Here is a 25,951-nt window from a genome sequence, read left to right as displayed (position 1 = left end):
CGCCACCTTGTGATGACTGGCCGCGCCACCTTGTGATGTCACCTTGTGATGACTGCCGCGCCACCTTGTGATGACTGGCCGCGCCACCTTGTGATGTCTGGCCGCGCCACCTTGTGATGACTGGCCGCGCCACCTTGTGATGTCTGGCCGTGCCACCTTGTGATGACTGGCTGCGCCACCTTGTGATGTCTGGCCGCGCCACCTTGTGATGTCTGGCCGCGCCACCTTGTGATGACTGGCCGCGCCACCTTGTGATGACTGGCCGCGCCACCTTGTGATGTCTGGCCGCGCCACCTTGTGATGTCTGGCCGCGCCACCTTGTGATGACTGGCCGCGCCACCTTGTGATGTCACCTTGTGATGACTGGCCGCGCCACCTTGTGATGTCACCTTGTGATGACTGGCCGCGCCACCTTGTGATGACTGGCCGCGCCACCTTGTGATGACTGGCCGCGCCACCTTGTGATGTCACCTTGTGATGACTGGCCGCGCCACCTTGTGATGACTGGCCGCGCCACCTTGTGATGTCACCTTGTGATGTCACCTTGTGATGTCACCTTGTGATGACTGGCCGCGCCACCTTGTGATGTCTGGCCGCGCCACCTTGTGATGACTGGCCGCGCCACCTTGTGATGTCACCTTGTGATGACTGGCCGCGCCACCTTGTGATGTCACCTTGTGATGACTGGCCGCGCCACCTTGTGATGTCTGGCCGCGCCACCTTGTGATGACTGGCCGCGCCACCTTGTGATGTCTGGCCGCGCCACCTTGTGATGACTGGCCGCGCCACCTTGTGATGTCACCTTGTGATGACTGGCCGCGCCACCTTGTGATGTCACCTTGTGATGACTGGCCGCGCCACCTTGTGATGACTGGCCGCGCCACCTTGTGATGACTGGCCGCGCCACCTTGTGATGTCACCTTGTGATGACTGGCCGCGCCACCTTGTGATGACTGGCCGCGCCACCTTGTGATGTCACCTTGTGATGTCACCTTGTGATGTCACCTTGTGATGACTGGCCGCGCCACCTTGTGATGTCTGGCCGCGCCACCTTGTGATGACTGGCCGCGCCACCTTGTGATGTCACCTTGTGATGACTGGCCGCGCCACCTTGTGATGTCACCTTGTGATGACTGGCCGCGCCACCTTGTGATGTCTGGCCGCGCCACCTTGTGATGACTGGCCGCGCCACCTTGTGATGTCTGGCCGCGCCACCTTGTGATGACTGGCCGCGCCACCTTGTGATGTCACCTTGTGATGACTGGCCGCGCCACCTTGTGATGACTGGCCGCGCCACCTTGTGATGTCACCTTGTGATGACTGGCCGCGCCACCTTGTGATGACTGGCCGCGCCACCTTGTGATGTCTGGCCGCGCCACCTTGTGATGACTGGCCGCGCCACCTTGTGATGTCTGGCCGTGCCACCTTGTGATGACTGGCTGCGCCACCTTGTGATGTCTGGCTGCGCCACCTTGTGATGACTGGCCGCGCCACCTTGTGATGTCACCTTGTGATGACTGGCCGCGCCACCTTGTGATGTCTGGCCGCACCACCTTGTGATGACTGGCCGCGCCACCTTGTGATGTCTGGCCGCGTCACCTTGTGATGTCTGGCCGCGCCACCTTGTGATGTCTGGCCGCGCCACCTTGTGATGTCTGGCCGCGCCACCTTGTGATGACTGGCCGCGCCACCTTGTGATGTCACCTTGTGATGACTGGCCGCGCCACCTTGTGATGTCACCTTGTGATGACTGGCCGCGCCACCTTGTGATGACTGGCCGCGCCACCTTGTGATGACTGGCCGCGCCACCTTGTGATGTCACCTTGTGATGACTGGCCGCGCCACCTTGTGATGACTGGCCGCGCCACCTTGTGATGTCACCTTGTGATGTCACCTTGTGATGTCACCTTGTGATGACTGGCCGCGCCACCTTGTGATGACTGGCCGCGCCACCTTGTGATGTCTGGCCGCGCCACCTTGTGATGACTGGCCGCGCCACCTTGTGATGTCACCTTGTGATGACTGGCCGCGCCACCTTGTGATGTCACCTTGTGATGACTGGCCGCGCCACCTTGTGATGTCTGGCCGCGCCACCTTGTGATGACTGGCCGCGCCACCTTGTGATGTCTGGCCGCGCCACCTTGTGATGACTGGCCGCGCCACCTTGTGATGTCACCTTGTGATGACTGGCCGCGCCACCTTGTGATGTCACCTTGTGATGACTGGCCGCGCCACCTTGTGATGTCTGGCCGCGCCACCTTGTGATGACTGGCCGCGCCACCTTGTGATGTCTGGCCGCGCCACCTTGTGATGACTGGCCGCGCCACCTTGTGATGTCACCTTGTGATGACTGGCCGCGCCACCTTGTGATGTCTGGCCGCGCCACCTTGTGATGTCTGGCCGCGCCACCTTGTGATGACTGGCCGCGCCACCTTGTGATGTCACCTTGTGATGTCACCTTGTGATGTCACCTTGTGATGACTGGCCTGGCCACCTTGTGATGCCACCTTGTGATGACTGGCCGCGCCACCTTGTGATGTCACCTTGTGATGTCTGGCCGCGCCACCTTGTGATGCCACCTTGTGATGCCACCTTGTGATGACTGGCCGCGCCACCTTGTGATGACTGGCCGCGCCACCTTGTGATGACTGGCCGCGCCACCTTGTGATGTCTGGCCGCGCCACCTTGTGATGTCTGGCCGCGCCACCTTGTGATGTCTGGCCGAGCCACCTTGTGATGTCTGGCCGCGCCACCTTGTGATGACTGGCCGCGCCACCTTGTGATGTCACCTTGTGATGACTGGCCGCGCCACCTTGTGATGTCACCTTGTGATGACTGGCCGCGCCACCTTGTGATGACTGGCCGCGCCACCTTGTGATGACTGGCCGCGCCACCTTGTGATGACTGGCCGCGCCACCTTGTGATGACTGGCCGCGCCACCTTGTGATGTCACCTTGTGACGTCTGGCCGCGCCACCTTGTGATGACTGGCCGCTCCACCTTGTGATGTCTGGCCGCGCCACCTTGTGATGACTGGCCGCGCCACCTTGTGATGTCACCTTGTGATGTCACCTTGTGATGACTGGCCGCGCCACCTTGTGATGTCACCTTGTGATGACTGGCCGCGCCACCTTGTGATGACTGGCCGCGCCACCTTGTGATGACTGGCCGCGCCACCTTGTGATGACTGGCCGCGCCACCTTGTGATGACTGGCCGCGCCACCTTGTGATGACTGGCCGCGCCACCTTGTGATGACTGGCCGCGCCACCTTGTGATGACTGGCCGCGCCACCTTGTGATGACTGGCCGCGCCACCTTGTGATGACTGGCCGCGCCACCTTGTGATGTCTGGCCGCGCCACCTTGTGATGACTGGCCGCGCCACCTTGTGATGTCACCTTGTGATGACTGGCCGCGCCACCTTGTGATGACTGGCCGCGCCACCTTGTGATGACTGGCCGCGCCACCTTGTGATGACTGGCCGCGCCACCTTGTGATGTCACCTTGTGATGACTGGCCGCGCCACCTTGTGATGACTGGCCGCGCCACCTTGTGATGACTGGCCGCGCCACCTTGTGATGACTGGCCGCGCCACCTTGTGATGACTGGCCGCGCCACCTTGTGATGACTGGCCGCGCCACCTTGTGATGTCACCTTGTGACGTCTGGCCGCGCCACCTTGTGATGACTGGCCGCGCCACCTTGTGATGTCTGGCCGCGCCACCTTGTGATGACTGGCCGCGCCACCTTGTGATGTCACCTTGTGATGTCACCTTGTGATGACTGGCCGCGCCACCTTGTGATGTCACCTTGTGATGACTGGCCGCGCCACCTTGTGATGACTGGCCGCGCCACCTTGTGATGTCTGGCCCGCCACCTTGTGATGACTGGCCGCGCCACCTTGTGATGACTGGCCGCGCCACCTTGTGATGACTGGCCGCGCCACCTTGTGATGACTGGCCGCGCCACCTTGTGATGACTGGCCGCGCCACCTTGTGATGACTGGCCGCGCCACCTTGTGATGACTGGCCGCGCCACCTTGTGATGACTGGCCGCGCCACCTTGTGATGACTGGCCGCGCCACCTTGTGATGACTGGCCGCGCCACCTTGTGATGACTGGCCGCGCCACCTTGTGATGTCTGGCCGCGCCACCTTGTGATGACTGGCCGCGCCACCTTGTGATGTCTGGCCGCGCCACCTTGTGATGTCTGGCCGCGCCACCTTGTGATGACTGGCCGCGCCACCTTGTGATGACTGGCCGCACCACCTTTTACATATTTGAATTTTTTTTTATCATTTAAGGCCAGGCACCATACCCTAATATTATATATATTTTTGCTCTAGATTGCAGAAAATATCAGTTACAGCTGTTCATTAACGCCGTACTTTGCAGCACCACCTTTTAAAAACATCCTGGGGTGAACCCTACACACACACACACACACACACACACACACACACACACACACACACACACTGATTTTCTGTTCTTGTGTCTGTCATCTTCTGTTTTTAGTGTCTGCTGTGTATGACGTCACACTGAACTTTAAAGACCACCAAGTCCCCACTCTGCTGGGCATCATCAACGGCAAGAAATACATGGCAGATATGAGAATCAGGTGGGAACAGATCAATAGATACGACCCTGTGATTATTACTGGGGCTGTTTAGAATGGAAGCCCATGATGCTCTGTTAGCCCCGTTGGCACTGTTCCAAGCACATTGGTGTTTATCAGAGAGAGACAATGGACTGCTTAACTCAGCTGGAGTCTTGTGCTGCTGGGGTAGTCATGTTCTGTCCTAACCAACACACATGGGTAATGCTGCTGGGGTAGTCATGTTCTGTCCTAACCAACACGCATGGGTAATGCTGCTGGGGTAGTCATGTTCTGTCCTAACCAACACACATGGGTCATGCTGCTGGGGTAGTCATGTTCTGTCCTAACCAACACACATGGGTCATGCTGTTGGGGTAGTCATGTTCTGTCCTAACCAACACACATGGGTCATGCTGCTGGGGTAGTCATGTTCTGTCCTAACCAACACACATGGGTCATGCTGCTGGGGTAGTCATGTTCTGTCCTAACCAACATACATGGGTCATGCTGCTGGGGTAGTCATGTCCTAACCAACACACATGGGTCATGCTGCTGGGGTAGTCATGTTCTGTCCTAACCAACACACATGGGTCATGCTGCTGGGGTAGTCATGTTCTGTCCTAACCAACACACATTGTAATGCTGCTGGGGTAGTCATGTTCTGTCCTAACCAACACACATTGTAATGCTGCTGGGGTAGTCATGTTCTGTCCTAACCAACACACATGGGTAATGATGCTGGGGTAGTCATGTTCTGTCCTAACAAACACACATGGGTCATGCTGCTGGGGTAGTCATGTTCTGTCCTAACCAACACACATGGGTCATGCTGCTGGGGTAGCCATGTCCTGTCCTAACCAACACACATGGGTCATGCTCCTGGGGTAGTCATGTTCTGTCCTAACCAACACACATGGGTAATGCTGCTGGGGTAGTCATGTTCTGTCCTAACCAAAACACATGGGTAATGCTGCTGGGGTAGTCATGTTCTGTCCTAACCAACACACATTGTAATGCTGCTGGGGTAGTCATGTTCTGTCCTAACCAACACACATGGGTCATGCTGCTGGGGTAGTCATGTTCTGTCCTAACCAACACACATGGGTCATGCTGCTGGGGTAGTCATGTTCTGTCCTAACCAACACACATGGGTGAAGACAGGAGGAGTGAGAGGGAGAGAAAGGGTGGAGACAGGAGGAGTGAGAGGGAGAGAAAGGGTGGCGACAGGAGGAGTGAGAGGGAGAGAAAGGGTGGAGACAGGAGGAGTGAGAGGGAGAGAAAGGGTGGAGACAGGAGGAGAGAAAGGGAGGAGACAGGAGGAGTGAGAGGGAGAGAAAGGGTGGAGACAGGAGGAGTGAGAGGGAGAGAAAGGGTGGAGAGAGGAGGAGGGAGAGAAAGGGTGGAGACAGGAGGAGTGAGAGGGAGAGAAAGGGTGGAGACAGGAGGAGTGAGAGGGAGAGAAAGGGTGGAGAGAGGAGGAGTAAGAGGGAGAGAAAGGGTGGAGAGAGGAGGAGTGAGAGGGAGAGAAAGGGTGGAGAGAGGGCAGTGAGGTCACAGAAAAGCTGCGGTGAAAAGCATGACTCATATCCCGGAGACCATCATTAAATACCAGGGTTAGTATCAGGCTTCTGTTACAACATCAGCTACACTGTAAGATTACATAGAGACCTCAACTCTTACAGAGAGGACAATATACTCTAAGATTACAGAGAGACCTCAACTCTTACAGAGAGGACACTATACTGTAAGATTACAGAGAGACCGGGCGGGGGAGGCCGTCATTGTAAATATGAATTTGTTCTTAACTGACTTGCTCAGCTCAATAAAGGTTAAATAGAATAGACTAAACTGTAGGATTACAGAGAGCCATTTGCAGGGTTAAAGTTCTGTAACGTCACTGTAACGTATTTCCATCATATGGGTTCTGGAGAGGTTGTTTTGAGATCAGTACTGGTTTGGAGATGAATAAATATATTCTCACGTATTGTATTTTCTCTGTTACGCTGTGTGCCCTGAACTGACATGCATATTGAGGCCCATTTCTAGAGGTGGAAATTATATTTTAGATGGTGTCAGCATGATTTAATTTAATTTTGGAGTATAATGTCCCTTTTAAAAAGTAAACAGAACTGACCCCTTGATCAAGGGACGGGAATTGGCCAAACTCTCAGTTTGATACATGCACAAAATGATCCTCTTTGCCTAAATGCATGATGGTCATGACTTCCTGACATGGAAGGGGAGGTTATTAACTTGAGCCCAGACGATTGATCTGAGATCAACTGAAGTTGTCAGTCATGGGATTTCCTTCCTTCTTTCAGCCCTGCATATGTCTAATTGCGTCGTGTAAAAACAAACCATTTGCATAACAACATTGAGAGACCTTCAAAGGCTCTGTTTCATTGCCTTTTTTATTAGATGGCAGATCAAGACACCTCCCCTGCATGAATGAGCCCCCTGTGTGAGGTTAAAAGGGAAAAGTAGCCTGCTGTGGCAAAAACAGATGCTTGTTTTATGGTCCAGTCCTACTTTTACTGTATGAGGAACCCCCATCTGAACCTTGAGTCAGTTTGCTCCCTGGTGGTGAGATGTTGCTACAGCAGACGCTCGTTCTCCTGCATTCTGTTGCTACAGCAGACGCTCGTTCTCCTGCATTCTGTTGCTACAGCAGACGCTCGTTCTCCTGCATTCTGTTGCTACAGCAGACGCTCGTTCTCCTGCATTCTGTTGCCACAGCAGACGCTCGTTCTCCTGCATTCTGTTGCTACAGCAGACACTCATTCTCCTGCATTCTGTTGCCACAGCATTGTGTTGACTGCCTGTCTCCTCTTCTCTGGCCTGCAGGCGGTTCCCTGTAGAGGAGATCCCAGAAGATGAGAAGGAGTGTGCCAACTGGCTTCATAAACTCTACCAGGAAAAGGTAAGGCTCTTTCGGTGCTTGTGGTTTAACTGAATAGTGTTAAATGTAGAGACACTTTCTTTCCTGTAGAAGTCAGACATATAAACTCATATCAGATGAGTTACACCTACTTTTATTTTGAAGTAACAGCACAATGTTTTACCAGGTTTGGTAGTAGCCACCTACTGTACCTTGACATTGTCTCTCTCCAGGATGCTTTGCAGGAGCACTACCATAAAGAGGGCACTTTCCCGGGTCCAACCATCACCCCTCCTCGCCGGTTGTGGACGCTACTCAACTTCCTGTTCTGGGCGGCCCTGCTGCTCTCACCCCTCATCAACTTCGCCTGCGGGGTGGTGGTCAGCGGCTCCCCCCTCCTCATCCTCGGCTTCAGCCTCTTCCTCATCGTAGGTGAGTAGAGGGTACACAACAGCCGCAAGCACTTCCTCTCCACTGTTACAGTGCCTTGCGAAAGTATTCGGCCCCCTTGAACTTTGCGACCTTTTGCCACATTTCAGGCTTCAAACATAAAGATATAAAACTGTATTTTTTTGTGAAGAATCAACAACAAGTGGGACACAATCATGAAGTGGAACGACATTTATTGGATATTTCAAACTTTTTTAACAAATCAAAAACTGAAAAATTGGGTGTGCAAAAGTATTCAGCCCCCTTAAGTTAATACTTTGTAGCGCCACCTTTTGCTGCGATTACAACTGTAAGTCGCTTGGGGTATGTCTATCAGTTTTGCACATCGAGAGACTGAATTTTTTTCCCATTCCTCCTTGCAAAACAGCTCGAGCTCAGTGAGGTTGGATGGAGAGCATTTGTGAACAGCAGTTTTCAGTTCTTTCCACGGATTCAGGTCTGGACTTTGACTTGGCCATTCTAACACCTGGATATGTTTATTTTTGAACCATTCCATTGTAGATTTTGCTTTATGTTTTGGATCATTGTCTTGTTGGAAGACAAATCTCCGTCCCAGTCTCAGGTCTTTTGCAGACTCCATCAGGTTTTCTTCCAGAATGGTCCTGTATTTGGCTCCATCCATCTTCCCATCAATTTTAACCATCTTCCCTGTCCCTGCTGAAGAAAAGCAGGCCCAAACCATGATGCTGCCACCACCATGTTTGACAGTGGGGATGGTGTGTTCAGGGTGATGAGCTGTGTTGCTTTTACACCAAACATAACGTTTTGCATTGTTGCCAAAAAGTTCAATTTTGGTTTCATCTGACCAGAGCACCTTCTTCCACATGTTTGGTGTGTCTCCCAGGTGGCTTGTGGCAAACTTTAAACTACACTTTTTATGGATATCTTTAAGAAATGGCTTTCTTCTTGCCACTCTTCCATAAAGGCCAGATTTGTGCAATATACGACTGATTGTTGTCCTATGGACAGAGTCTCCCACCTCAGCTGTAGATCTCTGCAGTTCATACAGAGTGATCATGGGCCTCTTGGCTGCATCTCTGATCAGTCTTCTCCTTGTATGAGCTGAAAGTTTAGAGGGACGGCCAGGTCTTGGTAGATTTGCAGTGGTCTGATACTCCTTCCATTTCAATATTATCGCTTGCACAGTGCTCCTTGGGATGTTTAAAGCTTGGGAAATCTTTTTGTATCCAAATCCGGCTTTAAACTTCTTCACAACAGTATCTCGGACCTGCCTGGTGTGTTCCTTGTTCTTCATGATGCTCTCTGCGCTTTTAACGGACCTCTGAGACTATTACAGTGCAGGTGCATTTATACGGAGACTTGATTACACACAGGTGGATTGTATTTATCATCATTAGTCATTTAGGTCAACATTGGATCATTCAGAGATCCTCACTGAACTTCTGGAGAGAGTTTGCTGCACTGAAAGTAAAGGGGCTGAATAATTTAGCACGCCCAATTTTTCAGTTTTTGATTTGTTAAAAAAAAGTTTGAAATATCCAATAAATGTCGTTCCACTTCATGATTGTGTCCCACTTGTTGTTGATTCTTCACAAAAAAATATAGTTTTATATCTTTATGTTTGAAGCCTGAAATGTGGCAAAGGGTCGCAAAGTTCAAGGGGGCCGAATACTTTCGCAAGGCACTGTACCTTGGCCTGGGACCTTGATCCAATAACATGAGCTTTATGCGCAGTAGCTAACTCTAACATACACATGAATGTAACTGAAATGTTGACTGTGTATAGTTCCTGACAACAAAGTTACATGTAAGTAAATATTATAATTTTGTGAGTTTTTTTTTGCCTCTTGAGATTTGGTCCATCTCTGTTTTTTTTCTTTTTGGTCCTCTTCAGCCTCCATAGCCATCCGGCGCCTGATCGGTGTCACCGAGGTAAAGAAGACAGGCTCCAGTTACGGCGACGAGGGGTCCAAAAAACAGATCTAGACCTCTACCTCCCCCCTGTTGGTTGCTGTACGGTCCTCCTGCGGTTCCCCTCCCTCTATTCTGTTGTCCTGCAGGTGCAGTCAGCACGCCGGGGAGGGGGACAAACCATTACACCTAGAGATAAAACCAATAGATCTGGAAGGGGCCAAACCATTACACCTAGAGATAAAACCGATAGATCTGGATGGGACCAAACCATTACACCTAGAGATAAAACCGATAGATCTGGATGGGACCAAACCATTACACCTAGAGATAAAACGGATAGATCTGGATGGGGCCAAACCATTACATCTAGAGAGAAAACAGATCTGTAGAGTGCCAAACCGTTACACCTAGAGATAAAACGGATAGATCTGGAGGGGGCCAAACCATTACATCTAGAGATAAAACAGATAGATCTGGATGGGACCAAACCATTACATCTAGAGAGAAAACAGATAGATCTGTAGAGTGCCAAACCGTTACACCTAGAGATACCATTGTAGATCTCCACATATAGATCTGGAGAAAGAGAGAGAGAGAGTGTTATGACCATGGAAGGAGTGTGGAGAGAGAGCGAGCGAGAGAGAGAGAGACAGGAAGACTGTCTGGAGCCAGCTCTCTGTGGAGTAGGAGAGGGCAGAAGGAGAGGCCAGGCTCTTTGACCCCCTTAACAACTCCCTCGGATGTCCCCGGCCACGCCCACTCTTCACCTCCTGACCACTGGGGTCCTCACCACCGGACAACTTGTCAGCTCACCACACAGAAACAAGCCCACTTCCTGTTCTGAGCTAACCACTTCCTTTTCCTGTCACATGCTCTGGTCCTTTTTCTTTTTTTTTGAGGTTGGTGTTACTCGTGTTCACCTCTTGTAATGACATACAGTACATCTCCCCCTCGTTCTACCAAATGACTGGACTTCAAATGGGAACCAGTTTCTTGAGGCTCAGCCTGGTTTCCACTTTGCTTTTAACCTCTAAGAAAAAGCTGTTTCTTTTTTCACTGTGCTTCCTATCTCTGCTGTGGGAGCCCGCCCCCTTTTATATTTGTTGTCCAGATTCAAAATCTAATGCGGCGTTTCCATGATTCTACAAGTCTATGCATTCTGGTCACTGTTGAATATTACCACGGCACTTATTTTCATCTGGGCTATGTACAACAGCAGAGATGGGACTTCCAGTGTTTTAAATACTGAGGCAGGTTTCTGTGTGTTAAGACTACAGTAAGGGCTCTGTATTCATTAACTACACACTAATTAACTACTTACTAACATTTTGTTATCTTTGACATGATATTCGACTCCACTGTTCCAACGCCCTCAAGTTTTGACTAATTATTATTTGATGTAGGTTTTTTCCCCCATTCTCCCATGCTTGTAGATGTCTGCACACACACTAACATGCCATTTTATGACTAGCCACTTCCTGAGTGAACTTCTCTTCTTCTGTTGTCTCCGCTTTGTTTTACACAGCTCAACCACCCCAGGTGTCTTTACACAGCTCAACCACCCCAGGTGTCTTTACACAGCTCAACCACCCCAGGTGTCTTTACACAGCTCAACCACCCCAGGTGTCTTTACACAGCTCAATCACCCACGGGGTCTTTTACACAGCTCAATCACCCACGGGGTCTTTACACAGCTCAACCACCCCCGTGTCTTTACACAGCTCAATCACCCACGGGGTCTTTACACAGCTCAACCACCCCCGTGTCTTTACACAGCTCAATCACCCACGGGGTCTTTACACAGCTCAACCACCCACGGTGTCTTTACACAGCTCAACCACTCCCGGTGTCTTTACACAGCTCAACCACTCCCGGTGTCTTTACACAGCTCAACCACTCCCGGTGTCTTTACACAGCTCAACCACTCCAGGTGTCTTTACACAGCTCAACCACTCCAGGTGTCTTTACACAGCTCAACCACCCCCGGTGTCTTTACACAGCTCAACCACCCCCTGTGTCTATACACAGCTCAACCACTCCAGGTGTCTATACACAGCTCAACCACTCCAGGTGTCTATACACAGCTCAACCACCCCCGGTGTCTTTACACAGCTCAACCACCCCCGGTTTCTTTACACAGCTCAACCACCCCCGGTGTCTATACACAGCTCAACCACCCCCGGTGTCTTTACACAGCTCAACCACTCCAGGTGTCTTTACGCAGCTCAACCACCCTCCATGTCAGTGTGACTCTTATAATAACCAATTCCAGTCAAAACAGACTATAACCCCACCTACCCTTTTATAGTTGAAATGCACTAGCTACTGATTCTCTCCAGCTGTAGACTCAAGTAATGTTTGCCTCTGCAAGGGTGACTGTTTGATTGGTTAGTAAGCTGATGAGTACTAAGGTGATTGTTTGATTGGTTACACTGTTCCTATCTCTTAGGCTAGGGTGATTTGATTGGTTACTAAATTCCATTCCTACCTCATATCTTCCTCTACTAAAGTCTTGGTGCACTGTGGGTATAGTTGAATATTCTCCATGTTAGTTCTGGCATGTTTATTAGGCCCTGGTGTATGTTGACATGGTGCAGGAGCAAAAGGATCTTATTGAATTGCAATTACATGTGTCATTTAACAGAAGCTCTAATCCAGAGCAATTTACAATACCGTCCCTAACAGTACTGTTCTACATCTCAGTAGCCAGCGATATGTTACTAAAAGCTGCTTCCAGGTCCTGAGCTGCACAGGAAGGAGGTTTTTGCCCCATTGTTTATTTTCTTGCTGCTATTCCGTGCATGCTACAGCACCACCCTGAGCTCAGGCACTGCACCTGCACTTGCTTTCCAACACACCTGCACTTGCTTTCCAACACACCTGCACTTGCTTTCCAACACACCTGCACTTGCTTTCCAACACACCTGCACTTGCTTTCCAACACATCGCACATTGTTTATCTATTTACACTCCGATGAGTGTAAATGGGAGGGTGCTGACTTTCCTTTACAAACTGGGATTGGCATGAAAGCAGGTGTCAGATCACAGGGGACTGTTATTTCCCGAGTGCAACATGCAAACATAGCAGCAACACGTCGTCGTCATCCCTTGTCTGGAGAAGACACCCAGTCTGTTACGACATCACCAGCTTTTCACCGTGTGTTGTTAATGTCCTTTGTTCCTCTTTTATTTTATTGTAGCGTTTAAATGTGGTTGTTTTTAACCAGGACCGATTCATGCAAGCCACAACAGAGTGCAGCTTCATTATATTGTGTGAAGTTAGGCAGACCACGCTTCCTCAGCCCCCTTATAGTACATTTGGATTGGCAAGTGGTGTGGGAGACTGAATTAGTAAGGTTCACATACATCTGCCCTCTGTTAAAAAAATAAAAATAACTCCTGTTTATTTCTCAATATAGAATCCTGGAAACAAGTATTTTTTTGGGGGGGGAGGTTAGTTGATAAGGCATAGTTAGTGTTAAGGCTGAAGAGATGGGGGTTCCATGAGAATCTGCTTATTGTTACAGTAATAGTTAAGAGGGCCCCATAGTAATAGACTCCGTGTCCCATGATGCTTCGGTGTTCGATACCTCTGTTACAACTCACTCAACTGTCAATACAACTGCTTCAGTAGCATAAGAGAGATCTGGGCCCATATCCACAGAGTCTAACAGTAGGAGTGCTGATCTAGGATCTTTCCATATATTCTTATTAATTCTGATCTAAAAGGCTAAACTGATCCTATATCAGCCCTCCTGCTCTGAGAGGCTTTGTGGGTACGGACCCTGTTCTAAGTTGTGGGGCATACGTTTTATCTCATCTCTAGTGTCCTTCCCATACTGTAATTCCAAACTACAGTACCCATCAGGCACTGGTGCAGTCCCACCACTCCCTCAGGTATCTATCAGTCAGCTGTGTTTACACAGGCAGCCCAATTCTGATATTTATTTCACTAGTCGGTCTTTTGACCAATCGGATCAGCTCTGAAAAAGATTTGACGTGAAAAGGCCAATTGGTGGAGAAACGTCTCAAATTGGACTGCCTGTGTAAACACAGCCTATGGTGTATCTATTCCAGAGCAACAGGACAAATGCAGAGAAGTTAACAAGATTTGACATTTTCTAACACTGGAGGTTTGTACTGCAAAAAAATCCCACTAATTTCAGATTTTCTTATTTTTGTTAAAGTTCTCAACTAAAGAAACAAGTAACTTTAGAAATTCAACACTGAAATTTGAACCTTTTTTGGCATGAAAGTTGTTAAAGTTGCATCTCGACTCAACTTACATTTGTCTTTTTTCTAAGTCTATTTGTATCTGTTGTTTCTTTAAGTAAACAATTAAGAATATTAAAGGATTTAATCAGGCAATTCTTATTCTTTCAGTTTGTTTGAATTATGCAGCAGAACCACACTGTCTTCAGACCGATGACGTCGTTCTAATGAGACCGCGGTGTCATTGTCTTAGGTCAGCTGATAGTTAATGGCAGAACCATTTCTGCCTCTGATCTGGCAGACTTATTAAACACAAGTGTTTTGTTTGTAAATTATGTCTGAGTTTTGGCGTATTGCCCCTGGCTATCTGTCAAAAAAAAAAAAAACATGTGCCTTCTGGTTTGCTTAATATAAGGAATTTGAAATGATTTATACATTTTCTTTTGATACTTAAGTATATTTAAAATCAAATACTTTTACTCAAGTAGTATTTTACTGGGTGACTTTTCACATGTTCTATTAAGGTTTCTTGACTTTTTCCACCACTGTCCACTGCAGCATAGAAGCCAGGATGTCCATGTGTCAACCAGGTCCCCATGCCTTTGTCATGGTCATCCCTGTAAACTCACACAAAGGCAGGGAGTGGACAGTAGAGGGCCTCCTCGAGCTTCTAAACCACAGTGTGGAGGCACATGACACTGAGGGGCAGGTCACTAGATGAGCACATAGCGAGACATGGGTTTTCTCCATATAGGCAACATGGGCAGCTGCCCAGGGCGGCATCTTGCGGGGGGCAGCACAGGGCGTCCGCACAATAAAAAAATAATAATATTCAGAATGGTGACATTTGCGCGATTGGTTTTCTATTGCTCATTTGCAAGTCACGTCAATGATATCATGTCACCATGTGGGACTGTGGGTCAATTAACCTTGTCGGAGTGGACGCCCTGATTCTAGTTTGTGAGCTAGGCAGGCTACTGCCTGGGAAGGTCTCCCACTCAGAAGTACGAGATGGGGAGGGGGGCGGGGGTAGGTTGAACTCCGGTCTCCCCACTGGAAGCCCAAGGTAGGGGTAGCGGGGGTAGGTTGACCTCAGGTCTCCCCTCTGGAAGCCCGAGGTTGGGGGAGCGGGGGTAGGTTGACCTCAGGTCTCCCCTCTGGAAGCCCGAGGTAGGGGGAGCGGGGGTAGGTTGACCTTAGGTCTCCCCTCTGGAAGCCCGAGGTAGGGGGAGCGGGGGTAGGTTGACCTCAGGTCTCCCCTCTGGAAGCCCGAGGTAGGGGGAGCGGGGGTAGGTTGACCTCAGGTCTCCCCTCTGGAAGCCCGAGGTAGGGGAAACGGGGGTAGGTTGACCTCGGGTCTCCCGTCTGGAAGCCCGAGGTAGGGGGAGCGGGGGAATCTATCAAATAGCACACCTCTAACTTTGTACACTACTAATGCAATTAGTTGTGAAATTTTGTTATGTAGTTGTATTTTTTTTATTTCACCTTTTATTTAACCAGGTAGGCTAGTTGAGAACACCTTTATTTAACCAGGTAGGCTAGTTGAGAACACCTTTATTTAACCAGGTAGGCCAGTTGAGAACACCTTTATTTAACCAGGTAGGCTAGTTGAGAACACCTTTATTTAACCAGGTAGGCTAGTTGAGAACACCTTTATTTAACCAGGTAGGCCAGTTGAGAACAAGTTCTCATTTACAACTGCGACCTGGCCAAGATAAAGCAAAGCAGTGCGACACAAACAACAACACAGGATTACACATGGAATAACATGGAATAAAGAATAAACAAGTCAATAACACAGTAGAAAAAAAAGAAAAAAAAATTATAATAAAGTCTATATACAGTGTGTGCAAATGGCGTGAGGAGGTAGGCAATAAATAGGCCATAGTAGTGAAGAACTACAATTTAGCAGATTAACACTGGAGTGATAAATGAACAGATGATGTGCAAGTAGAGATACTGGTGTGCAAAAGAGCAGAAAACTAAATAAAAACAGTATGGGGATGAGGTAGGTAAAATGGGTGGGCTATTTACAGATGGACTATGTACAGCTGTAGCGGTCGGTTAGCTGCTTAGATAGCTAATGTTAAAGTTAGTGAGGGAAATATAAGTCTCCAGCATCAGCGATTTTTGCAAAATCGTTGCAGTCACTGGCAGCAGAGAACTGGAAGGAAAGGCGGCCAAATTAGGTGTTGGCTTTGGGGGTGACCAGTGAGATATACCTAGTGGAACGTGTGCTACGGGTGGGTGTTGTTATCGTGACCAGTGAGCTGAGATAAGGCGGAGCTTTACCTAGCATAGACTTACAGATGACCTGGAGTCAGTGGGTCTGGTGACGAATATGTAGCGAGGGCCAGCCGACTAGAGCATACAGGTCGCAGTGGTGGTTGGTATAAGGTGCTTTGGTAACAAAACGGATGGCACTATGATAGACTGCATCCAGTTTGCTGAGTAGAGTATTGGAAGCTATTTTGTAGATGACATCGCCAAAGTCAAGGATCGGTAGGATAATCAGTTTTACTAGGGTAAATTTGGCGGCATGAGTGAAGGAGGCTTTGTTGCGAAATGGAAAGCCAATTCTAGATTTGATTTTGTATTGGAGATGTTTAATATGAGTCTGGAAGGAGAGTTTACAGTCTAGCCAGACACCTAGGTATTTATAGTTGTCCACATATTCAAGGTCAGAACCATCCAGGGTGGTGATGCTAGTCGGGCGGGCGGATGCGGGCAGCGAACGGTTGAAAAGCATGCATTTGGTTTTACTAGCGTTTAAGAGCAGTTGGAGGCCACGGAAGGAGTGTTGTATGGCATTGAAGCTCGTTTGGAGGTTAGTTAGCACAGTGTCCAAAGAAGGGCCAGAAGTATACAGAATGGTGTTGTCTGCGTAGAGGTGGATCAAGGAATCACCCGCAGCAATAGCGACATCATTGATATATACAGACAAAAGAGTCGGCCTGAGAATTGAACCCTGTGGTACCCCAATAGACTGCCAGAGTTCCGGACAACAGGCCCTCTGATTTGACACACTAAACTCTGTCTGCAAAGTAGTTGGTGAACCAGGTGAGGCAGTCATTAGAGATACCAAGGCTATTGAATCTGCCGATAAGAATATGTTGATTGACAGAGTCTAAAGCCTTGGCCAGGTCGATGAAGACTGCTGCACAGTACTGTCTTTTATTGATGGCGGTTATGATATCGTTTAGTACCTTGAGCGTGGCTGAGGTGCACCAGCTCGGAAACCGGATTGCACAGCGGAGAAGGTACGGTGGGATTCGAAATGGTCAGTGATCTGTTTATTAACTTGGCTTTCGAAGACTTTAGAGAGGCAGGGCAGGATAGATATAGGTCTATAGCAGTTTGGGTCTAGAGTGTCACCCCCTTTGAAGAGGGGGATGACCGCGGCAGCTTTCCTATCTCGGACGATATGAAAGAGAGGTTGAACAGACTGGTAATAAGGGTTGCAGCTCTTTCAGAACATCTGCTATCTGGATTTGGATTTGGGTGAAGGAAAAGCTGGGTGGGCTCGGGCAAGGAACTGCGGTGTTGGTGTAGCCAGGAGGAAAGCATGGCCAGCCATAGAGAAACGCTTACTGACATTTTCGGTGGTGATAGTGTTACCAAGCCTCCGTGCAGTGGGCAGCTGGGAGGAGGTGCTCTTGTTCTCCATGGACTTTACAGTGTCCCAAAACCTTTTGGAGTTAGAGCTACAAGATGCAAATTTCTGCTTGAAAAAGCTAGCCTTCGCTTTCCTTTGTGTGTTTCTTGTTGCAATAAGCTCTCTTCTTCTTAACAGTTTTTTCTATTTGTGTGATTTGTGCAATTTAGTTTTATTAAAGCAAAGGTGTATTTTTTTTTAAACTAGGCAAGTCAGTGAAACCTTTTTGGGATAAGGGGAAGCATTTTCACTTTTGGGTGAATAGCGTGTCCAGAGTGAACTGCCTCCTACTCTGTCCCTACTCTGCATATTATTATTAGTATTGGATAGAAAACACTATGAAGTTTCTAAAACTGTTTGAATGATGTATGTGTGTATAACAAAACTCATATGGCATCTGAGGTTTGTAGTTTTTCAAAGCTTGGCCTACCGAATACACATTGAGATGAATAAAGTGGCGCTTCCTACGGCTTCCACTAGATGTCAACCGTCTTTAGAAACTTAAATGGGGATTCTACTATAAAGGAGGGGCTCATGAGACCTCCTTGAAGTCAGTGGTCTGGCATAGTGCCTTGGTCTCATGACGCACGCTCCTGACAGAGTTACCTCTCGTTCCAGTGTTTTTCTGAAGACAAAGGAATTCTCGGCTTGGAACATTATTGATGTTTTATGTTAAAAACATCCTAAAGATTGATTCCATACATCGTTTGACATGTTTCTAAAGGACTGTAACATTTTTGTCTGGATGAAGTGCCTGCGCCTCATGAATGTGGATTACTGGGCTGAACACGCTAACAACAAGTGGCTATTTGGACATATATTATGGAACTTATGGAACAAATCAGTCTTTTATTGTCGAACTGGGATTCCTGGGAGTGCCTTCTGATGAAGATCATCAAAGGTAAGTGAATATTTATGGTGTTGTTTCCAATTTTGTTGATTCCAAAATGGCGGATATTCCTGTTTTGGCTTCTGAGCGCCGTCCTCATGTTATGCTTTTTTTTTTTATCTGACACAGCGGTTGCATTAAGGAGAAGTCTATCTTTAATTCTGTGTATAACACTTGTATCTTTTATCAATGTTTATTATGAGTATTTCTGCAAAATCACTGGATGTTTTGGAATCAAAATATTACTGCATGTAAGGCGCCAGTGTAAACAGAGATTTTTGGATATAAATATGCACATTATCAAATAAAACATACATGTATTGTGTAACATGATGTTCTATGAGTGTCATCTGATGAAGATCATCAAAAGTTAGTGATTCATTTTATCTATATTTCAGCTTTTTGTGACTCCTGTCTTTGGCTGGAAAAATGGCTGTGTTTTTTCGACTTGGCTATGACCTAACATAATCATATGTTGTGCTTTCGCTGTAAAGCATTTTTGAAATTGGACACAAAGGGTAGATTAACAAGATGTGTATTTTTCATTTGCTGTATTGGACTTGTTAATGTGTGAAATATTTTTGAATTTCGCTCGCTGCCTTTTCAGCGGAATGTTGTCGCCCTGCGCTAGAACAAATTCTTATTTATAATGACAGCCTAGAAACAGTGGGTTAAATGCGTTGTTCAGGGGCAGAACAACATATTTTTTTACCTTGTCAGTTCAGGAATTTGATCTAGCAACCTTTCAGGTATTGGCCCAACGCTCTAACCACTAAGCTACCTGCTGCCTGTCTTTTTTGTTTGGATTTATATACTACAATTTGTTTCCATTTGTCTTTGTTACTTCTTTTTGTTATTTATGAGTGTTATTTTTGTATATTTTTCAATTTAAATAGTTTAAAATGTTAGGATTATTTATTTGTGTTGTTCCACATGTCTGAATAAAAATTAGAGTTAGAGCAGAATGGTGCTTTTTTTTGGGCGGGGGGAGGGGTGCTGAAAGGGGGAATTTGCCCAGGAAGCCATACAAGTTAGACCCGCCACTGCCAGGGACAATGTCATCACTCAGGACCTAGAGCTGCTGAGGATGATAGATGAAATGGTGGATGGAAACTGTGAGGGCAGTGGTCTTGGTTATGTTGTCATGAATTAAATTTTTTCAATGGCCGTTGAGGTAAAGAGATCGGCAGAGGACGAGCCTGAGACGGATGAAGGTGCAGAGACAGAGGGACACACTCAGATCTTTTTACCAGATAATTTCCCCCAAAACCTCTATCCTTACATTTTAATTGGCTCTGTGCCATATATGAAATCATGCAAGTAGATTATATGAGCTGGGTCTGTGAGAGCTCTACTACGGACAGCAACAGGGACTGCTATAGGAGCTGGGTCTGTGAGGGCTCCACTAAGGACAGCAACAGGGACTGCTATAGGAGCTGGGTCTGTGAGGGCTCCACTACGGACAGCAACAGGGACTGCTATAGGAGCTGGGTTTGTGAGGGCTCCACTACGGACAGCAACAGGGACTGCTATAGGAGCTGGGTCTGTGAGGGCTCCACTAAGGACAGCAACAGGGACTGCTATAGGAGCTGGGTCTGTGAGGGCTCCACTAAGGGCAGCAACAGGGACTGCTATAGGAGCTGGGTCTATGAGGGCTCCACTAAGGGCAGCAACAGGGACTGCTATAGGAGCTGGGTCTGTGAGGGCTCCACTAAGGACAGCAACAGGGACTGCTATAGGAGCTGGGTCTGTGAGGGCTCCACTAAGGACAGCAACAGGGACTGCTATAGGAGCTGGGTCTGTGAGGGCTCCACTAAGGGCAGCAACAGGGATTATTACTATATGAGCTGCAGCAGGGACTCTGCCGAGGAGTTTTCTGATATGAGAGGAGGCCAGAGAGAACAGAGTGGAGTCACATTAACAAGGATCTACATGGAAGATAAACTGGGATTGAGGAATAAACATTACAAGCACAGACTCAGTTCAACATTCAATTTAATTACAAATTTAATGTGGAATAAACCAATGCAGCTGTTTTTATGTCAATATTACATCATTTCTGGGTAACAATTAAGTACCTTACTGTGATTGTTTCAATGAATTGACAAAAATGGCGAAGAATAGTTTCTCAAGAAATCATTTTTCTAGGACTGTCTGGGAGCAAGCTAGCTGAAGATAGGTTTGGAACTCTTTTTCTTATTGGTTTATTGACAAATTTACTGCCTGGTGACGTCACCAGTTATTTAAAAACTAACACCAAAATAGGTTGGAATGTCAGGCAGTCATGTCTGGAATACACTGCCATCAGACACACATAACTGCACCACATATCACACTTTCACAAAATGCTTGAAGACATGGCTAAAGGTCAATCAGATTTGTGAACATGGTCCCTAGCTGTGTGTTGCCGCTCTCCATGTTGTCTGTAGCTTGTGAGGTGTGGAAACACTTTGTTGCTTTTATGAATTTTGTCTTACTGCTTTTTGTTTTATGTTGCTCTGTCTGTATGCTATGTCTTGCTTGTCCTATGTTGCTATGTCTTGCTTGTTCTATGTTGCTATTGTCTATATTGTAATTGTTTTTAATAACCTGCCCAGGGACTGCGGTTGAAAATTAGTCGGCTGGCTAAAACCGGCACTTTTACTGAAATGTTGATTAATGTGCACTGTCCCTGTAAAAATAAAAATAAACTCAAACTCAAACTGCTCTTACACTAGAAGGGCATTATCATGTTCACAATTTCACAGTATTATTCCAACCTTATACTGTGGAAATATTAATAAAATCACGTTTCTGATTGCACAGGGCCTTGAAAATACCAATATGACCAATAGTCATGATTGGTCATGATAAGAGTAAAAGTAGCATTACTTTTCATAGAAATAGAAAAAAATACTCATATTAAAAATCAAAATGATACAAATCATATATTTAAGAGAGATTGAAATGTACTGCGGGGGGATGGTCCAACTCAAGGTGTCATAAAAAATAAATGCCCCCACCTCACAAAGTATTATTTTTTTCACATGACCCTCCACTTGTACTCTAAAATGAATTGAACACCCTCCCCCCTCATAGAATTAACTCAATGATGTTTACGACCACAAATAACAATAACTGTAGCGACTCTGTGTTTGTTAGGGAGGCTGTGAATTTTCGCAGCATTTTGTTAAAAATCGCGCAAAATTTCAACATCCTGCTACTCATGCAAGGAATATAGTAAATGCATATGATTAGTATGTGTGGATAGAAAACACTCTGAAGTCTCTAAAACTGGTTAAATCATGTCTGTGGCTATAACAGAACGTGTTTAGGAGGCAAAATCCCAAGGAAAACTGTTCACCAAAACACAAACAAAATATCCATCCGCCAGTCTCTGTATTGTCTATGGCAAGGGAAAATAGATAGATAGCCCCGTTTACAATGCCTACAGCTTCCACACGATGTCGCCAGTACTGGCAATTCAGTTGTAGTTTATCCTTGGTGGGATGAGGAATAGGCACTTCCTGTCTTGGGGTCCACCGAAGGAAGTTATTAAAGGGAGAATATGGACGATGATTTCAAGACTTGCTGCTATCGAATACAGATCGCCCCGTGATCGATTATTAACGTTTATTAATACCTAAAGTTGGTTTACAAAGGTAGTTTGAAGTGTTTTGTCAAAGTTTATAGGCAACTTTTTTAATTTAAAAAAACGCCGTTGCGTTTTGAAAAGGTGCTTTTTCCTGGATCAGACGGGCTTCATAAATGGAAATTTTGGGTGTACATGGACGGATTTAATCGAAAAAAAGACCCAATTGTGATGTTTATGGGACATACAGGAGTGCCAACAAAGAAGCTCGTCAAAGGTAATGAATGTTTTATATTTTATTTCTGCGTTTTGTGTAGCGCCGGCTACGCTAATTATTCTGTTTACGTCCCCTTTGGGTATTTCGGGGGTTGCATGCTATCAGATAATAGCTTCTCATGCTTTCTCCGAAAAGCATTTTACAAATCTGACATGTTGGCTAGATTCACAACGAGTGTAGCTTTAATTGAGTACCCTGCATGTGTGTTTTAATAAAAGTTTGAGTTGTATCGAGTACTATTAGTTGGCGCTCTGAAATTTCCGGCAGATTTGGTCCCTGTACAGGGACAGCAGCCGTAAAAGGTTTTTATAAACTTGGATATACACTTCAGCATGTGTTTGTGGCACTGTCAATGCCATGCAGGGCTACAGGCCAGAAGTTTGAGGATTTGCTGACCACCACAGACGAGCTCGCTCTCCCTGCCTGTTTCATTACACTACGATCAGAGCCAGTTGAAGACAATGATTAGCTAGGAAGAAATCAGGTATTCAACATTTTGAAACCATATTTCTAATTATATCCAATATATGCAACACATTTTCAACCAACAGTTTTCTGTGCCAATGCACCACACAACCAATAAACAAAGCATACTGACTTTGAGCACTTCAACTTGAGAGGTCAAAGAACCCCCCGCGGGCCAAATTCGACCACCAGGCCGCCAGTTGGGGAACCCTGATTTAAGGTGTCTTATAGCCAGGTTTCTATTCAATTGGCGACTGATTTTCATGTGAATATTCAAAAATGTTAATTAAAAAAATATGACTGACCTTCATGTCCTTTAGTAAAAAATAGGCGCTGGACAACATGACAGGGAAGATTTACATTTACCGGACATTTGAGAACTGTAATGGAATGTAATTTTTCTTTATTTGGACTATTTTCTACATTAAAATATATTTTATATAACAGTCTTGAAGGAGTTCCCACATATGCTGAGCACTTGTTGGCTGCTTTTCCTTCACTCTGCAGTCAATCTCATCCCAAACCATCTCAATTGGGTTGAGGTTGGGTGATTGTGGAGGCCATGTTGTCATCTGATGCAGCACACCATCACTCTCCTCACAGCCTGGAGGTGTGTTGGGTCATACGTGTAGGTATGTATGGCAGGACCAAATCGGAAAGATGGGTAGGAGCAAGCCCATGTAATGCTTTGTAGGTTAGCAGTAAAACCTTGAAACCAGACCTTGCCTTAACAGGAAGCCAGTGTAGAGAGTCTAGCACTGGAGTAATATGATACATTTTTGGGGGTTCCAGTCAAAATTATAGCAGCCGTGTTTAGCACTAACTGAAGTTTATTTGGTGCTTTATCCAGGTAGCCGGAAAGTAGAGTATTGCAGTAGTCTAACCTAGAAGTGACAAAAGCATGGATACATTTTTCTGCATCATTTTTGGACAGAAAGTTTCAGATTTTTGCAATGTTACATAGATGGAAAAAAGCTGTCCTTGAAACAGTCTTGATATGTTCATCAAAAGAGAGATCAGGGTCCAGAGTAACGCAGAGGTCCTACAGAGTTTTATTTGAGGCGACTGTACAACCATCAAGATGAATTGTCAGATTCAACAGAAGATCTCTTCATTTCCTGGGACTTAGAACAAGCATCTCTGTTTTGTCTGAGTTTAAAAGTAGAACATTTTCCGCCTTCCACTTCCTTATGTCTGAAACACAGGCTTCCAAGGAGGGCAATTTTGGGGCTTCACCATGTTTCATCGAAATGTACAGCTGTGTGTCGTCCACATAGCAGTGAAAGTTAACATTATGTTTCCGAATGACATCACCAAGAGGTAAAATATATAGTGAAAACAATAGTGGTCCTAAAACGGTGCCTTGAGGAACATGGAAATTTACAGTAGATTTGTCAGAGGACAAAACATCCACAGAGACAAACTGATAACTTTCCGACAGATAAGATCTAAACCAGGCCAGAACTTGTCCATGTAGACCAATTTGGGTTTCCAATCTCTCCAAAAGAATGTTGTATTCGATGGAATCATAAGCAGCACTAAGGTCTAGGAGCACGAGGACAGATGCAGAGTCTCGGTCTGATGCCATTAAAAGGTAATTTACCACCTTCACAAGTGCAGTCTCAGTGCTATGATGGGGCCTAAAACCAGACTGAAGCGTTTCGTATACATTGTTTGTCTTTAGGAAGGCTGTGAGTTAGCTATTTCAATTTATCTTTGAGAGGAATGGGAGATTCGAAATAGGCCGATAGTTTTCTATATATTTGTGGTCAAGGTTTGTCTTTTTCAAGAGAGGCTTTATTAAAAAACATCTGATAGATAGATAGAGAGCCGTTTATTATGTTCAACATAGGAGGATCAAGCACAGGAAGCAGCTCTTTCAGTAGTTTAGTTGGAATAGGGTCCAGTATGCAGCTTGAAGGTTTAGAGGCCATAATTATTTTCATACAAGAGATATAGTATTAAAAAACTTGATTGTCTCCCTTGATCCTAGGTCCTGGCAGAGTTTTGCAGACTCAGGACAACTGAGCTTTGAAGGAATATGCAGATTTAAAGAGGAGTCCGTAATTTGCTTTCTAATAATCATGATCTTTTCCTCAAAGAAGTTAAGGAATTTATTACTGCTGAAGTGAAAGCCATCCTCTCTTGGAGAATGCTGCTTTTTAGTTAGCTTTGCTACAGTATCAGAAATACATTTTGGATTGTTCTTATTTTCCTCAATTAAGTTGGAAAAATAGGATGATTGAGCAGCCGTGAGGGCTCTTCAATACTGCACGGTACTGTCTTTCCAAATTAGTCGGAAGACTTCCAGTTTGGTGTAACGCCATTTCCGTTCCAATTTTCTGGAAGCTTGCTTCAGAGCTCGGGTATTTTCTGTATACAAGGGAGCTAGTTTCTTACGACAAATGTTTTTTGTTTTTAGGGGTGCGACTGCATCTAAGGTATTACGCAAGGTTAAATTGAGTTCCTCAGTTAGGTGGTTTACTGATTTTTGTACTCTGACATCCTTGGGTATGTGGAGGGAGTCTGGAAAGGCATCTAGGAATTTTTGGGTTGTCCGAGAATTTATAGCATGGCTTTTGATGATCCTTGGTTGGGGTATGAGCGGATTATTTATTGCGATTGCAAATGTAATAAAATGGTGGTCCGATAGTCCAGGATTATGAGGAAAAATATTAAGATCCACAACATTTATTCCACAGGACAAAACTAGGTCCAGAGTATGACTGTGGCAGTGAGTAGGTCCGGAGACATGTTGGACAAAATCCACTGAGTCGATGATGGCTCCAAAAGCCTTTTGGAGTTGGTCTGTGGATTTTTCCATGTGAATATTAAAGTCACCAAAAATGTGAATATTATCTGACATGACTACAAGGTCCAATAGGAATTCAGGGAACTCAGTGAGAAATGCTGTATATGGCCCAGGAGGCCTGTAAACAGTAGCTATAAAAAGTGATTGAGTAGGCTGCGTAGATTTCATGAGTAGAAGCTCAAAAGACGGAAACGTTGTTTAAAATGATTTTTTATTGAAAATTGCTATGGTAAATGTTAGCGACACCTCCGCGGGGGATATGGTCACCAGC

At 46.5% G+C, this 25,951-nt stretch overlaps 1 protein-coding gene across 2 annotated transcripts in view; it reads left to right on the top strand.

The window, feature by feature from the left end:
• Window positions 1-14,167, top strand: part of LOC109870653 (1-acyl-sn-glycerol-3-phosphate acyltransferase gamma-like) — a 36,430-nt gene extending 22,263 nt beyond the window's left edge. For both annotated transcript variants that reach the window (XM_031805636.1, XM_031805637.1), the window contains 4 exons: window positions 4,515-4,617; window positions 7,441-7,516; window positions 7,708-7,906; window positions 9,780-14,167. In XM_031805636.1, coding sequence (XP_031661496.1) covers window positions 4,515-4,617; window positions 7,441-7,516; window positions 7,708-7,906; window positions 9,780-9,871 — 470 coding nt within the window. In that variant the 3' untranslated portion in view covers window positions 9,872-14,167. The remainder of the gene's footprint in view (window positions 1-4,514; window positions 4,618-7,440; window positions 7,517-7,707; window positions 7,907-9,779) is intronic.
• Window positions 14,168-25,951: the final 11,784 nt, after the last annotated feature.

The sequence above is a fragment of the Oncorhynchus kisutch genome, linkage group LG26, assembly GCF_002021735.2.
Source record: "Oncorhynchus kisutch isolate 150728-3 linkage group LG26, Okis_V2, whole genome shotgun sequence".
Classification (NCBI taxonomy): domain Eukaryota; kingdom Metazoa; phylum Chordata; class Actinopteri; order Salmoniformes; family Salmonidae; genus Oncorhynchus; species Oncorhynchus kisutch.
This window is presented reverse-complemented; position numbering and strand designations above follow the sequence as displayed.